Source organism: Oryza sativa, chromosome 10, assembly GCF_034140825.1.
Source record: "Oryza sativa Japonica Group chromosome 10, ASM3414082v1".
Lineage (NCBI taxonomy): Eukaryota > Viridiplantae > Streptophyta > Magnoliopsida > Poales > Poaceae > Oryza > Oryza sativa.
The window spans coordinates 20,620,238-20,636,102 of record NC_089044.1 but is presented as its reverse complement, the minus strand read 5'-3'; the positions used below and the strand labels follow the sequence as shown (position 1 = coordinate 20,636,102).

Sequence of the window (15,865 nt, the reverse complement as noted above, 5' to 3'; positions counted from 1 at the left end):
TACTATATTCACTGTTACCGTGCTTATCTTAATTTGGCTAGGGTAAGGATTTGCATTCTTGATGAAAACCGATCTGGATTTCACATAATCCAGACTTCTCTAACGAGGTAAAAAAACAAAAATCGCTTTTTCATGTTAAATTCAAAAAATTCAAGCTGGACTATAAATTTTCGACAAAAAATTATCGATTTCATCTCTTTTTCATTTTTATCAATGTCTTTGGTGAATTCCAAAGATACACCTCGTGAGCGGTTTTTATCCAGTATCAGGATCGTGAACCCTATTCCCTCTCCCCCGATTGTCCCCGGTAATAAGGCAAACTAAGAGCAGGTACAATAGCAGGCTATAAGCTAGCTATAAACATATTTAAAGGAGATAAAAGAGTAGAGAGAAGAGCAGTGGGCTATAGATTTGTAGCCAGCTGTAGCACGGACTCCTAGACACAATGTGTATATGACAGGTGGAACCAGGTATTAATAGTATAGTATGTAACTATTGTATGAATTGGCTACTAAATTGACTATAGATAATTTATAATCCCTCCGTTTCATAATGTAAATCATTCTAGCATTTTCTATATTCATATTGATGTTAAATGAATCTAGACATATATATCTATTTATATTCATTAACATTAATATGAATGTAGAAAATGCTAAAATGATTTACATTGTAAAACGGAGGAAGTAGCCGGTAGTTGGCTACACTATTAAACTTGCTCTAACCGAGCGCAAAGCCTGGAAGAAAAAAAAAACACCGAGCCATCGCTCGGTCCGCATCCGCGCGCAAGTGTGGGAGCAGCCGCGGCCGCCCGCCCGCCCGCCCGCGCGCGCGCGTGTGCCGCATGGGCAAATTTTCCCTCTCACCCGCACGTATGCACGCATGCGCGCGGCGTTTGCGTGTGGTTGCGTCGCGGGAGACGGCGCCCCGCGCCCGATCGATCGATCGAACGAGCCCACGCGCCGCGTGCGCGTGAGCCCTCGCACGCAACACATGAAGCTAGTCGATCGATCGAGCCGCCGTTTCGTTAGCCGACACGCTTCGCTCGATCGGCAGCTGGCGGCTCGCGGAAAAGGCGAGACGAAATCACGCTGCAACTTGCCGCCGGATATGCACGCATTGCATGCGTATCCGGTCAAAACTCAACGGGGATCCACAGCTAGTTTATTTCAAGTCTGGACTACTTGGTTCATCACATCGACCAATCTCGGTCAGCCTCACAGTTGATTTATCGCTGGTCGTATACTCTGCTCTCTTTTTTTTTCAACCCTAAAATGCACGCACTCGTGTGAAATGAAATGAAATGATACACGAGATCGATGTATCGATCGGTATCTTGTTGCCAGAAGCTAACGAGATGATATGTACGCCAGCAGGGTTTACATTACCATCGGTAACCGCGCGGTTATCGGTCTTAACGTGGGGGTACGGTAATAAAAAAACTGCGATAACCTCCTTAAATTCAAATAAAATTTTAAAATAATTTAAATTTTTAATAAATTTTACATGGTTTCGTACGGTTTGTCACGGTTATCGGGGTAACTGTGCTTACCGCCAGGGCGCGGTAACCCTGACCCCCGGTGTTTTGGGAAACCCTGCTAGAAACAGGTTGGGAATCTCAACATCCGATAAACGAGATCGATATATCGGTCGGTATCATCCGGTGCTGCACGTTGCAAACTCAAACTACGGGAGTCAAAAAGTTTCGTTGCGAAAGTGAGCAGATGCAGCACCACATCTGTGTATACTCCAGTTGCTTCCTCAGCATAAACATCTCTCATTCTTTGACGGGAAAGCAACTAGTTAGCAAGCATACATATAAACATCTCTCACTCTCACGGGCATTGGGATGCACACGCAGTAGACCAAGCAGCGACCCGACTCTGATTTTTGTACTAGTAGCGCCTGTAGACAGCAACGTATAATAGTACGACGTATGTTGCCATTTGTAATACACTAAGCTGCAGCCCACCGCGCATATTATTCCCCCGGACAAGTTGCTACTTAACAAAATGACAGGGAAGGAATAACATACTTTGCATATGTACACAAAAGGGTGTTCCTGTTCATGGAACAAGAGCTCGTACTGCCGCTGCAGCGGCAACCCCTGTCGTGTGGTGGCGCTCGGCTAATAAACCAATCCCCAATCCCCCGAGCGAATAGAATTTGTGATTAATTCTTCGGTGTCCCTCTCTCCTCTGGTTTGATGTGAAATCCTCTGTCACGTTGCCAATTGGAAAGAGGTAGCTGTACGTAGCCGAAGTCCCCGAGGCGGTTTGGTGGTGGTGTGGTGTGGTTGGTCGATGCGCGCGGCCGCGTTCGAGTGCGTGCACCGTGCGCCGCCGCGGGGTGGGTGATTGGGTGGCTATGGTTACTCAGTGTTCAGTTCCATTCAAACTCCCAAAAATTTCATCACATCAAATATTTAAATATATACATAGAGTATTAAATATGGATAGAAAAAAAAACCAATTAGAAAGTTTGCATGTAAATTACGAGACGAATCTTTTGAGCCTAATTGCAACATGATTTGATAATGTGATGCTACAGTAAATATTTACTAATGACGAATTAATTAAACTTAATAAATTCGTCTCGCAGTTTACAGGTGAAATTTATAATTTGTTTTATTATTAGTCTATGTTTAATACTTTAAACGTGTGTATGTATATTTAAAAAGTTTTAGGACACGAACTAATCACTGCCGGCTTTTGCAGGCGCGAGATGCGCGCGCCGCCGGATGAAAGGTGTGGTGTGGGTGTGTGGGTGGTCGGAGGGAAAGCTGCAAAAGCCGGCAGGAGCACTGCGGTGCGGGCGGAGATGGACGTGGTACGTCATGCTGCTGGCCACAGTGGTGCATGCCTAGACCTGCGGCTTCCTGGGCCACTCGTACTAGCTCCTGGGGAGAGTAGCTTAAGCCAGATAGTGGGTAATCAGTGGAAGTGCTAGACCTTGGCCATTCCAAATAAGGAGATTCGGTTAACTAAGTGCTTTTTACTCTAGTATTATAAAAACTAAATATATTGTTACCGGTATTTTGTTACCTCATCCGTATTTGAGTTCGTTTTAAAGTTCGTTCGCTTTTAAAAATACAGATCCGTATTTAAGTCGGATTTTAAATTCATTTGTTTTTAGAAATAAAAAAGAATCATATAAGAAATCTCTTTAAAATACTCCCTCCATCCACAAAAGTTAGAAATATTTCACATTTGAGTTTTTCCAAATAAGTTATTCCTATTTGTAGTCTTTATGCATTCAAGACTTAAATAAAGAGATAAATTAAATGTTTGATTAGAACCCAAGGAGTCATATAAATACTCATTGGTTGCATGCTTTCATTCACTCGTTGAATTTGTAACATCCAAGATGATTTAATTTCTCCTTGGTCTTGATGACAAAAGTAATAGGTATAACTTTTGTGGATGGAGGGAGTAACTCGCAAGCTAACTTGAGATGAAAGTCGGATTCCTAATTGCAGCTCATGATTTTCTAAAAAAAAATATCTAAGCGAATTCTTACAGTGAATTTCATCATAGCTAAACCGTATAATAATAATAAGATTAAAATAGCATTCACCTGTTGCAACACACGGATATTTTTTTTATCTTTTTAAAAATATAAAATATTTGTATTTGATCGGTTCTTAAATTTGAAGCAGAGTATCACGTCGATTTGGATAGCTTCACATAGAATTTTCAGCTCCTCAAACAGTTCATATTGTTACCTAGGTTCTGACAATCTATAGTTGTAGTCAGAAGCTGAAAAACAAAATTCTCCGTATTCTCGAAGTTGGCTACCAACCAGCAGATTATTAGAATCTTAAGGTCCCCAAACAGAACCGATCATCTAGATTCATGCACTTATAAAATATAAGGACTAAAATCTTGGTTTAATGTATCACGAGATGTATAAAGTACAAACAATGTAGCTCGGGTGCTGACATGGTTGTCCACAATAACGAGAATTTTGTATTTACACCTATTCAATACAATATGTCCCAAAATCCGGCTTTCATCACTCCCAAGTTGACTCCTAACACACATGTGGGAGAGGTGGCGAAGAGATGACGATTAGAGTGGCATCTATTGTCGGAGATAGGAGGTCCCCGAAAACCGAGGTAAGATGGCACCATAGTGAAAGGGTGATCCCACGAGGGGGGAAGGCTAATGCGCGTACGCGCCAGCAAATTTAGCTGGCGCACACGGCAGTTGGCCCCCTCCCCGGTTTCAGCGTGCTTTTCTTTCTCACATTCCTTTTTACGATTTTAGTGCCCAGATCCGGGCACGTTTTTCCTTTTTTTGGTTTCTTTCTATTGTTTTTTAATTCTTCAGACACCTCTTTACAAATGTAGAGTTGAAAGTATTTAATTTTGACTTGAAAGTTTTCAAATTTTGTGTTGAAAGTTTTTATATTTGAGTTGAATGTTTTCAAATTTTGAGTTGAAAGTTTTTAAATTTGACTTGAAAGTTTTCAAATCTAGGTTGAAAGTTTTCAAATTTGGGTTGAAAGTTTTAAATTTGACTTGAAAGTTTTCAAATCTGGGTTGAAAGTTTTTAAATTTGACTTGAAAGTTTTCAAATTTGGGCTGAAAGTTTATCAAATTTGAGATGAAAAGTTGAAAGTTTTCAAAATTTGACTTTTAAAAATTCAAATTTCAAGTTGAAAGTTTTCAAATTTGGGTTGAAAGTTTTCAAATTTGTGTTGAAAGTTTTCAGAATTTGACTTCACGCATAAATTTCTTTTCAATCTGTTACTTAAAAAAAAATCTTATCTTCATTATCTAAAACTAATGGATTTTTTTACATGCTAAAACTAACGGATTAGTTACTAGACGCGCTATGGAAAAAATCCCGAAAAAAATCTAACCGCGCCGACGCGCGGTGCCGCGCATACGCGTGGGTCTTGTGGGCCGGAAGTACACGTCGGCGACGCATATGCGCCAATTAGGAATTATGTCCCACGAGCCATGCACGTGTGATCGTCGCCGTGAAGGCAAACAATGGAACATCATATTGCACGAGGATTACGGCGAAAATAACACCACACTGAACTTACAATATTAACCCTCTCTATGTGACGTGGTTTTTCTCGGTTCTAGGGACTATCCACCAATGACAGTCGCAGCTATCCTCGTTACCATTTCTTCGCCTCCTCTCCCACTGGCATGGTGGGAGTTGATTTGGGAGGGGAATATTGTACTGGAGGGGCTGAATGTAAAATTTCCACTGGATGGCCAAATTAGTTTCTAAGTTTGTGTTATCTGTACTTTGAGCTGAGTGATACATTAAATCAAAATTAAAGACATAGATGTGCATTTTAAAATCCATAAATGTAGATAGTACTCTACTCCAAATTTAAAGACTAGCCATTATTTTACTATTAGAAAAAAATAGCTACTCTAATTTTTTCAAATATAAGCATGTCTGACCGTTAATATAGATAATATATTTTGGAACGTTCGTACGGAGTACGTGATAGAAATGTGATAGCAAGGGAGCAAGGAGTGTCCATGCCTGTGCAACATGCGGATGAGCTTCGGTAGAAAAAAATAATAATGAAATTTACCAAAATTTCGCATAAAATTTCTAAAAACTTATTGTGCTCCCATAAATAATTAATTGCTTCAAGACATGTATAAAGACAAAATGGAAGATATCTGGTGGAGGAACGAAACAAATAAAAGTATTTAGAAATTCCACAATTTTATTATCTGAATATAAAATCTGCTTCAGTTTTTGTTCGAATTGTCTACCGAACTTTCGGTTTAATCGCCTCCTACTGCAATACAATAAAATAAATTTGATATGTCCTCATCATGAGCCGTCCAATTTTGGATACTCTCAGTTTCTCAAACGTGTCGAATTGCTCAGCAGTACATGTACAGTAATATATATATTGTAGAAGTGAATAAGCTAAACGAGGGGGAATAATTAATTTGATTGTGATTTAGCATGCTTAATTGAATTGACCACACGTTGCAACTTAACACGTACGCACGTATACCATTTATATATCTTTTGCTACTTTCTTTAAAGCAAACCAAAAGAAATTAGAAAACGACGAGACTGAATAAAGTTAAATTTATGAGAACAAATCACCACGCATATGAACAAAAAAAATGGAAGATGATATGGGATGATAGAGCAGATTAAATAGGAAAAAAACGGAAGATCAGAATATGGGATGACAAAGTGGGGTGGTTATTTAATCTGATGAATTTGAAGTGACTTATTTTATTTTCATGCAAAATATTCCTGTTATTAGTTATTACTAACCAATATCCAATCTAAGAAGACTTCTCATCTAGAGGTTACTGCCATCATTCACAATCTCTTGGATCTGATCGAGTTGAGTTATTAAGGTAAACTGCCATTGACGTGCATGCATCCCATCAGAAAGTGACACTGCATCACACCTAAGTGGATGAGTTAAAAAGAGGGTGAAGCAACTAGAAAAAAAAACCCAATTTAAGCCACACAGTTATGGATTAACACGCCGCCAATATGGTCAGGAAAGTTGGGCATCTACTTGCAAAAATGTGGGGCCCGGATTTGATTAATGAAAATGTGATTAGATGGTGATATGAGAGTTTTGAGCAACTAAATTTATCTAAGCATGCATCCTACCACTTCTTTTTTTCTTGCTACATAAAGAATATACATGATAGTGTATATTATGGTATCAGGATAGAGTATAGACCGAACTATTTTGGTACAAGTCTACATGTAAATGTGAGTTTCATATATAGTTAGGTATGAGTTCTACGAGTTCAACCCAGATAGGTTAAGAAAACGTCGATTTTCTTTGACCCAACATAAGGTGATTTTGACGGCACGTGTCTACATGATGTTGGTAGTTCAATGAAAAATGACCTAGCTTAATTACAGCCACCAGTTTGAGAGTAAAATCTTGTCCTCAATAATGAGAAAAAGTATCCCATTTGAACACATATTATTGGTCAATTAATATTATAGATATATGATTTTACATTTTCCATGGAAAATAATTTCATAATAGATTATTCATATGATGTTAAACTATATAAATATTTAGAAATAAATGGTTAAAGTTTTATATTATAAATGGGTGCCCCTCTTTTCTTTCAAGAGCTACAAGTACATAAAAGTTATTGTATAATTCTAGTATAGTTACAATCTAATTATATTGCGATTGCACTATAGTTATGTTTGAAAGTTTTTTACTGAACAAACTTGTGACATTTTTTAAATATTCCCTAGAACTATTGCATATCCCTAATCTTTTGTATAGGTGCAAAAGCACTATATATATATATATATATGGATACCCATATGGGACTCTATGGTGCCCGGGCTCCAAGGTATAAAACACACAAATTCTCTTAAATTTTTAAAAATTTACAAATTGTAAGTAGATATCTAGGTATATAAATTTGATTCATACAAATACCTAACAACAAAACAACTCAAACTCAACTTTATTTCACAATTAATTATTACATACCTAACGAATTATATGTCTGGATGTTATATACCTAGAACCAAAATCTAACAAAAAAAAGTACAAACTCAGTTCAAACTTGTTTGAACTTGTTAGTAAAGAAGTTAATGTTCATATCTAAACATTTTAAAAAAATTCATACTCATTCAAATTGGATATATACTCAATTTGAATCTTAGAGCCCATACTGTATGTAGCACCAGTTAATTTACCTATATATATATATATATATACACACACACACACACACACACACACACAAAAGTACAACACTAGACCCTTACTTATATGCATGTCTTACTTTATAACCAAGTAAATACACATATATCTTCGATCTATTAGAATCATATATACTGGATCGTTGAATTGAATTATAATTTACCACGTCTAGGATGAATAATTGTTGAACAATCCGGCGGCTAAAAGGTCCAACAAGGAGAGTTGGAGGTTGGAACAGCCTGTCACAACAGGTTTTTTGTACGCAGTTGTTACCAACTTCAACGCCGACGACGACGTCGTGTGGCCAATCTTCACCTGTCACCGCTGGCTCCTGATGGCCGGCGACGACGATAGATGAGAGCCAAATGAATAAGTAAACATCTCATCAACAAAAGCCCTAATTAACATGCTAATTAAGAGGCTATGAAGCCCTAGCTGGGTAGTACTTATTTTATTTGTGCAAGATAGGATTAGCCTTGGTAGTTTTAGTTAATTAAAGGGGGTGATTTGGGGATGGATGGATTGTGCTTTTACATCCCTCAAGGCATCATCAATCATTATCCTTCCTCCGGCTCCCGGCAGATGATGAGGTGTGATGCAGGTGGGATCGTGTGCCACCTGGAGGGGAAGATTCCTCTTTCTCTCACCCTAAACTTCAGCGTTTTTCTTAGCCTTTGAGCAAGTTTAATAGTATAGCTAACTGCTAGCTCTAATTTATCTATAGCCAATCTAATAGCTTATTCATAAAATAGTTACATACTACACTATTAATACCTGGTCCCACCTGTCATACACACCGTGTCTTGGAGTCCGTGCTACAGCTGGCTACAAATCTGTAGCCCGCTGCTCTTCTCTCTCCTCATTTATCTCCTCAAAATACGTTTGCAGCTGGCTATAGCCTGCTATTGTACCTGCTCTTAGTGGTGGTGGTGCTAGTGCTACACGCACTTGATGCTGTACCAGGATAAATAACACGCAATGCATGAGCATCATGCCCACCCTAAAAGGCAGAAAATTAACCTCCTCTCTTCCTATGTATATTGCCATGTTTACCGTGTATTCATCTATATAATTAAGGTATAGGATGTGTGCGTAAAATTGTTTCATTTTGCATTCATGTAGATAGGTAAAGCTGGTACCACGTCTAATTAGTTATGTGCTTGTTTTCCATAAAGATTTTTTTTTATTTGCACCCCTTCCTTAGAGAATTAAGGTGCCAAAAATGAAGAATGTGATTGAAGGTACACAAAAAAGGATAAGTGCTTCCCCTGTTGGTATTGCACCGTGAAGTATCAGGCTCAAACGTTCGGCTACAAAAACTTCTCCTTAAAGATAGTTTTGGTCTTACTGTCAACAGCTAGCTAGAGTTATGTCACAAACGTATGCATACACAAACCGACATACAAACCAATGGTCAAACCAGAGAAGCATCCCATGGTTTCCATTACATACATAATAACTTCTTTCATTTATTTGTTGTGTGAAGTAATACACCAATGATGAATTCTACTACAAAAGAAATAGTGAAATCAATGACAACTCATTTTTTTTTACCAAAACAACTCAAAGTTTTACGTGTATAGTAGAATTAAATTTATATATAGTTGTGTAAATTTCTACATTGTGAATTAAGGGAAGGTAATTCAATGAAGTTGTCAGTCAAATTTCTACTACATTGGTTTATGGAGACATAGTATTTTTTTATAGGCAATATGGAGATATGGATTGATAGTGTAAATCCAAAAATGCCGCTTGAAGACATGACGTAGAGATACCTACATTTGTACACATTATTTAATGAGTACTACACCATTCACCATCTATATATTTTATTATATATGAATGCATGATATACTACATGATGCATGCATTTGCAAGAAAATTCACATTGAAAGTATGGGCAACTCTTACTTCCTAACTGTACATGCACATCCCTATTTATCACGAATAGAGTAGATACATATGCACGAATAAATATACAGTGAGATCACAGGCGTTACTCGAACTCTTGTTTCGAAGGGAGCATGGAAAAACCATTTTGAAATTCCCAATTCTTGTACCTACTTGTTCATTTACATCAGGCTCAATATTTATTTGAATTTCTAACTGTTGAGGCTAATGGAGAAAATACCAGTAAACAATATAGAAGTGATGCACTGTTGTGACCATAGCAAAGCTCAAATTCAACTCCCTTTTGGGCCCAATTCTAAAATTAATCTCCCATGTGAAACGAAATGCCAATCCCGGTCTTGCCCATACATTAACTTAAGCCGGGGCATAATAATTGGGGTGGTTAACTTAATTTAATCACCAAGATTTTTTGCCTAATCATTAAAAAAAAGGGCCACATGGCCATTTATTACCTGGAAAGGGAGGGATTAACCCACAACATGCCAATGCATGGCCATTTTTATACTCCTCTGCCCCTGAACCATTGGCACGCGGATACCACCAACGCGGCTGACATGACACGTGGGCCCATGCGCATGTGGGCCCCACATGTCAGTGGCGTAAGCGTGTGGGCCACCTAGTGGGGTTGGGTCTGGGAGTGGGGGGGTGTTGGGGGGGGGGGGGGGTCCGCGTTAATCGCCGGGCACGTTCTGCACCTCTTTCGCTCTCCGGAAGGGCCCACATTACAGCTGTTATAATGTGGTCTTGTCTGCCTCCTCCTCTCACTCCTACTACTACTCCTTTAATTATTATTTTTTTGTTTTTCTCCAATTCTCCTAACTAATTTTGTTCCCACATGTAAACTTTTTTTTTTGGTTTTTTGGGGATTTAATTTTGCCTTTGTAATGATTTTTTTGGCTGTTGCTGATGCTGCTGCAAAGTAGTAAAACCAATCTTGGTGTAATTGTTTTTCTGCTGCCCCTTGGATCCTCCAATGGTCCTTGGTTTAGTACTGGTCATCAGTGCAAACAATTGCTTCTAACTCAGATGAATTTTATATTTTTCATCTCAAAAGAAAAGGTATTGATGAGAGTAGAAATGGTGAGGTAAAATAAAAAGGGTAATTTTGAGGATAATTTATGACTAAATTTCCAGTGTGAAAAATACTCCTCCAGCTTAGTACAGTAGATCATGAATCACAGAATCCAATATATTCCCCCATGGGGATTGAGGTAGAGGAGTTTTTGTAGAGGTATTTGTGCTCCTCTCCCTTTTATTACAAGCCTCCACCTTTCTCTCTCATCCCACAGTTTCCTACCCCTCCTTTCTTCTTCACCAGTTTGTCTCTCTCTCTCTCTCTCTCTCTCTCTCTCTCTCTCTCTGTCCTTTCGGTTTTAACTAGCATTAGGCAGGTGGTTAGGAGGGGAGGTAAAGCTCAAAGCTCCCTCCCCTGACAGCGCAGCATCTTGTTTGTTTTATCTCCCACATCATCTCCCTCATCATCATCATCATCTCCTCTTCTTGCAAGCACCCACAACAACACAAACTCTCTTTCTTCATCTTTCTCTCTCCTCCTCCTCTCTTTGTTGTACTCTACTCAACATTTCTCAACTTTCACTTCTTCTTCTTCTTCTTCCTTTCTCTCTTCACAGCTATCATATTCTCCTCCTGCTTGCTGCTGCTGCTGCTGGCTGTTTCTCTCTCATCCATCCACCCTATTATTTATTCAAGGCTAAGTGATGGTATCTTAATTCTTTTTTCCTCTCTGCCTCCTCTTCTTCCTCCTCCTCTCTCTCTCCCTTGCTGTTGCAGGAGTATAATTTTTATTTTTGCCAGGCTTCTTCCTGTACTGGTGTTTCCTTGTTTCCTCCCTTTCTTGTGCTTCTTCTTCTTCCTCATCTTCTTTTTTTTTTGGGTTTTCTCTCTCCTGCCATCCTTTTCACCTCTACTAGCTCTCCTGATGTACTGATCATTCCATCACCTCCATTCCCCAGTGGTAACACTCGTGGGGGAGGAGGAGGAGGAGGAGGTAGTAGCATGCAGCAGCAGCAGCCAGGGGGAGGAGGGGGAGGGGTGCAGCAGTTCGGCGCGGTGGCGCCGGAGATGTCGCCATTCTCGCCGGCGGGAGGAGGCGGCGGGGGGCGGATCTCCATGGCGGAGGCCGCGTCGCCCATCAGCAGCCGGCCGCCGCCGGCGCAGCAGCAGTTCGACGAGCTCGGCGTAGGCGGCGGAGGCGGAGGCGGAGGTGGGTTTGACGCCGAGGCGCTGGCGGCGGCGGCGGTCGGCGAGGAGGGAGCCAGCGGCGGCGCGGGGGGGAACCGGTGGCCGCGGCAGGAGACGCTGGCGCTGCTCAAGATCCGGTCGGACATGGACGCCGCGTTCCGGGACGCCACCCTCAAGGGCCCGCTCTGGGAGGAGGTCTCCAGGTAAAAAATTCAACGCCATGAGCCCCCCTCAAGAATTGCTCCGCCGTCGATCTCGCCGCCATGGCTGAATTCTCGTCGGCGAAATGCTGCATGAAATCTCGGCGGCCTCCAGAAGCAGTAGCCTGGTGTGATTTTTGGTTAGGCTCAGTTAATTAATTACCGGCTAAAATAAACACCTCCTTTTCACTTTTTTTCCCTTAACCATCGTTCACGAGCACAGTGACTTTTTTTCCATTTTAAAATAATACGGGTATCACTCTCCTTCCTCACCTTTCCAAAGAATTTTTTTTTCATGGCCATCTCTTATCAAGATGGTGGTACAATACAACACACGCCCATACGCTTCAGATCCGAAAGGCATCAATTCCAATTTTGCAAGCAGAATTGGCCATAAAAATGCATTCTTTTGCACAAGCACAGGAGAAGAAAAAAAGATGGAATTTTTACTCCCCCCCTGCAGCATTCTCTCTAGTCTCTTCTTGGGATTTGATTCATCCTAGTTTAGCTAGCTATTGCTGCATGTATGCACACACCTTCCTTTCTTTATCTTTTCCGATGGGTGCCCAAATCGAGTAAAATTCTACTCCATGCATGCAACTTTCCTGTGAGGGTTACAGCTTAATTTCCTTCAAATTTTGGCTCGCCATTGACGAGCTCGAGCTTAAGCTTCTTCTTCTTCGTGTTGTTTTTAATGGCGGCGTGGTGGTGGGTTGGGTGCAGGAAGCTGGCGGAGGAGGGTTACCGGAGGAGCGCGAAGAAGTGCAAGGAGAAGTTCGAGAACGTGCACAAGTATTACAAGCGCACCAAGGAGAGCCGCGCGGGGCGCAACGACGGCAAGACGTACCGCTTCTTCACGCAGCTCGAGGCGCTGCACGGCACCGCCGCCGGCGTCGTGGCAGCGCCATCGCCGGTGACGTCGCTGGCCCCGCCGCCGGCGACGGCTGTGGGGGTGTCCGGCGGGGTGCGCGCCCCCGCCGAGCCGCCGCCCGCGGTGGTGATGGGGAACGTGATGAGCTTCTCGACGTCGAACACGGAGGAGTATTCCGACGAGGAGGACTCCGACGACGAGGGGACCGAGGACATGGGCGGCGGCGGCGGTGATGAGAGGGGGAAGAGGAAGAGGTTGTCGGAGGGTGGCGCCGCCGCGGGCGTCGGTGGCGGCGGCGGAGGAGGAGGAGGGAGCGGGAAGATGATGAGGTTCTTCGAGGGGTTGATGAAGCAGGTGATGGAGCGGCAGGAGGCGATGCAGCAGCGGTTTCTGGAGGCCATCGAGAAGCGGGAGCAGGACCGGATGATCCGCGAGGAGGCGTGGCGGCGGCAGGAGATGGCGCGCCTCGCCCGCGAGCAGGAGATCCTCGCGCAGGAGCGCGCCATGGCGGCGTCGCGCGACGCCGCCGTCGTGTCCTTCATACAGAAGATCACCGGGCAGACCATCCCAATGCCGCCCATCATCGCCGCCCCCGCCATCACCGTCATGCCCCCACCGGCGCCATCCCAGCAGCCTCAGCCGCCGCCACCGCCGTCTCACCCCACCCCCATCACCTCCGTCGCGCCAGCTCCGCCGCCGCCGCCACCAGCAGCAGCAGCAGCAGCAGCATCCCAGCCATCGCCGCAGGCCACCAAGTCGCCATTGCCGGCGACGCCGCAGACGCAAAGCAGCATGGACATTGTCATGACGGCCGCCGAGGCGCACGACGCGGGGTACGACGGGTCCGGCGGCGGCGGGGGGCAGCCGTCGTCGTCGCGGTGGCCCAAGGCGGAGGTGCACGCGCTGATCCAGCTGCGGAGCAACCTGGACAACCGGTACCAGGAGGCCGGGCCGAAGGGCCCGCTGTGGGAGGAGATCTCCGCCGGCATGCGGCGGCTGGGCTACAGCCGGAGCTCCAAGAGGTGCAAGGAGAAGTGGGAGAACATCAACAAGTACTTCAAGAAGGTCAAGGAGAGCAACAAGAAGCGCCCCGAGGACTCCAAGACCTGCCCCTACTTCCACCAGCTCGACGCCCTCTACCGCAACAAGGCGGCTCTCAACTCCTCCTCCTCCTCCGCCGCCGCCGCCGCACCGGCCCTCCCGCCGCCGGAGCACGCGGAGCCGGCGGTGACAGTCGCCGCGCCGATCTCGCAGACACCGCCGCCGCCGCCGCCACAGCCCGTGACGACGACCAAGAACGGCAACGGCACCAGCAGTACAAACGGCGCGAACGGCGAAGGAGGAGGAGGCGGCTCCGGGGGCATGCAAATGCAGGCGAGCAACGGCAGCGTCGTCGCCGGCAACAAGTTCTTCACCGGCGCGGCGGCGAAGAAGGTAAGCTAAGCTACGTGCATCCATCCGTGTGCATTTCCCCGTGTGGCCGTAGCGAATTGGCGCGTACACATGTGGTACGCTGCTGTTCGTTTTTGGTGATCCAATGCTGATTGCGTAACGCTGCGCATTTAAAGCCAGAGGACATTATGAAGGAGATGATGGAGCAGAGGCCGCAGCAGCCGGCGGCGGCGAACAACGCCTTCAACCGAACGGACGGCGGCGGTGGCGGCGGCGGCGTGGACAGCGACAACATGGACGAGGACGACGAGGATGACTACGACGACGATGACGACGACGACGACGACGACGTCGACGGCAACAAGATGCAGTACGAGATCCAGTTCCAGCATCAGCACCACCACCAGCAGCCGCCGCAGCACCGCCACCAGCAGAGCGTCGTCAGACCGAACGCCGCCGCCTCCGCGGCCGCCGGCGGCAACCCGCCCGGCACCGCCGCCCCCGCCACGGCGGCGGCCGCAACGACGACCACCGGATCTTTCTTGGCAATGGTCCAGTGATCCATCCATCCATCCGGTGACTCTCTCTCCTTCCTACACATGCATACCTCCATGCGCGTCAATGGCTTCTTCTTCTTCTTCCTCCTCCATCTCTTGTACCATTTGTATCTACCTACCTGTCGCCTCCTCCATGGCTCGTCCATATCTCAACACCATCAAAAAGCTCAAAAACCTAAAACCTCAAGAATTCTCTTCCTCCTCCGGCATATTTCTCCATTGATTCCTCATGCAAGCTAGCAGCTATACATCTCCATGCCAAGAAAGAAAAATTCGCCCATTTCAAGCTGCATGCATGCCCATCGATCGTTCGTCGCTGGATGTTCCTAGCAAGAAAAAGCTAGTAGCATCGATCCATTTCTTGATTCGTTCTTGTGTTAATTACAGTGGTCTCTCCCATCTCGCGTCTCCTCTTAGCTAGTGTTAAAAGCAAAAAAAAAGGAATTGGTGGCGTGGTAATTTATTGATTTGTTGTGGTAAATTTAATAAGGACCCTCCATTCGTGAGGGTTCACGGAGAGGGTTTAAAACTTGGTGCGGTGAAAAACGGCACAGAGGAGCGGTAATAACACCTCGCTCTCGCGGTTAAAAAAAAAGGAAGACAAGGGTATATATGCAAAATGTTGCGGTGGTTGTGGTTGTTACAAATTATTACACCTCGGTAAAAATTTGTTTGGCTATGTGTACTACTGCTCGATCTACTGTGGCATGTTGCAAGGGCGCGGTGAAAAAAAAATCGAAGGTGAAAAATTAAAGATGTGCTCATCAAGTGAAGTGGCAGTGAAAAAGCAAGAGAGCTGGTGCTGGTGTATGCCGGAATTTTTCCCATTTCTCTTTTTTTTCTCTTTTCTCTCCTTCTTTTATATGTTTTGTTTTGTTTTTTCTAATTACCTAAACTGTCCATTATGTATTACCTGAGTTTTTTTTTCTTCCTTTCCCAAACTGTTGTTACCGAAGTTTTACAGTGTATACTCGCGACATATTATATGTTACATTCTTGCTATTCTTATACCAGCATTCTTTCTAAATAAGTGT

General features: G+C 44.0%; 1 protein-coding gene across 3 annotated transcripts; it reads left to right on the top strand.

The window, feature by feature from the left end:
- Positions 1-11,056: 11,056 nt before the first annotated feature.
- LOC4349118 (trihelix transcription factor GTL1-like) lies at positions 11,057-15,844 on the top strand. Of its 3 annotated transcripts, XM_066304788.1 has the most exons (4): positions 11,057-11,330; positions 11,583-12,014; positions 12,735-14,316; positions 14,451-15,844. In XM_066304788.1, exons 2-4 carry the CDS (start codon positions 11,626-11,628, stop codon positions 14,832-14,834), a joined length of 2,355 nt encoding a protein of 784 aa, XP_066160885.1. In that variant the 5' UTR covers positions 11,057-11,330; positions 11,583-11,625; the 3' UTR covers positions 14,835-15,844. The 3 variants fall into 3 exon arrangements, with proteins under 3 accessions (XP_066160885.1, XP_066160887.1, XP_066160886.1); XM_066304790.1 differs by having other exon boundaries at positions 11,057-12,014; positions 14,455-15,844; XM_066304789.1 differs by lacking the exons at positions 11,057-11,330; positions 11,583-12,014 and adding an exon at positions 12,393-12,618.
- The last annotated feature ends 21 nt before the right edge of the window (positions 15,845-15,865 follow it).

Coding starts and splice junctions, on each gene's coding strand:
- LOC4349118 (XM_066304788.1), top strand. CDS start 11,626: ATGCAGCAGCAGCAGCCAGGGGGAGGAGGGGGAGGGGTGCAGCAGTTC. Junction 12,015..12,734: donor CTCTGGGAGGAGGTCTCCAG/GTAAAAAATTCA, acceptor GGTTGGGTGCAG/GAAGCTGGCGGAGGAGGGTT. Junction 14,317..14,450: donor CCGGCGCGGCGGCGAAGAAG/GTAAGCTAAGCT, acceptor GCGCATTTAAAG/CCAGAGGACATTATGAAGGA.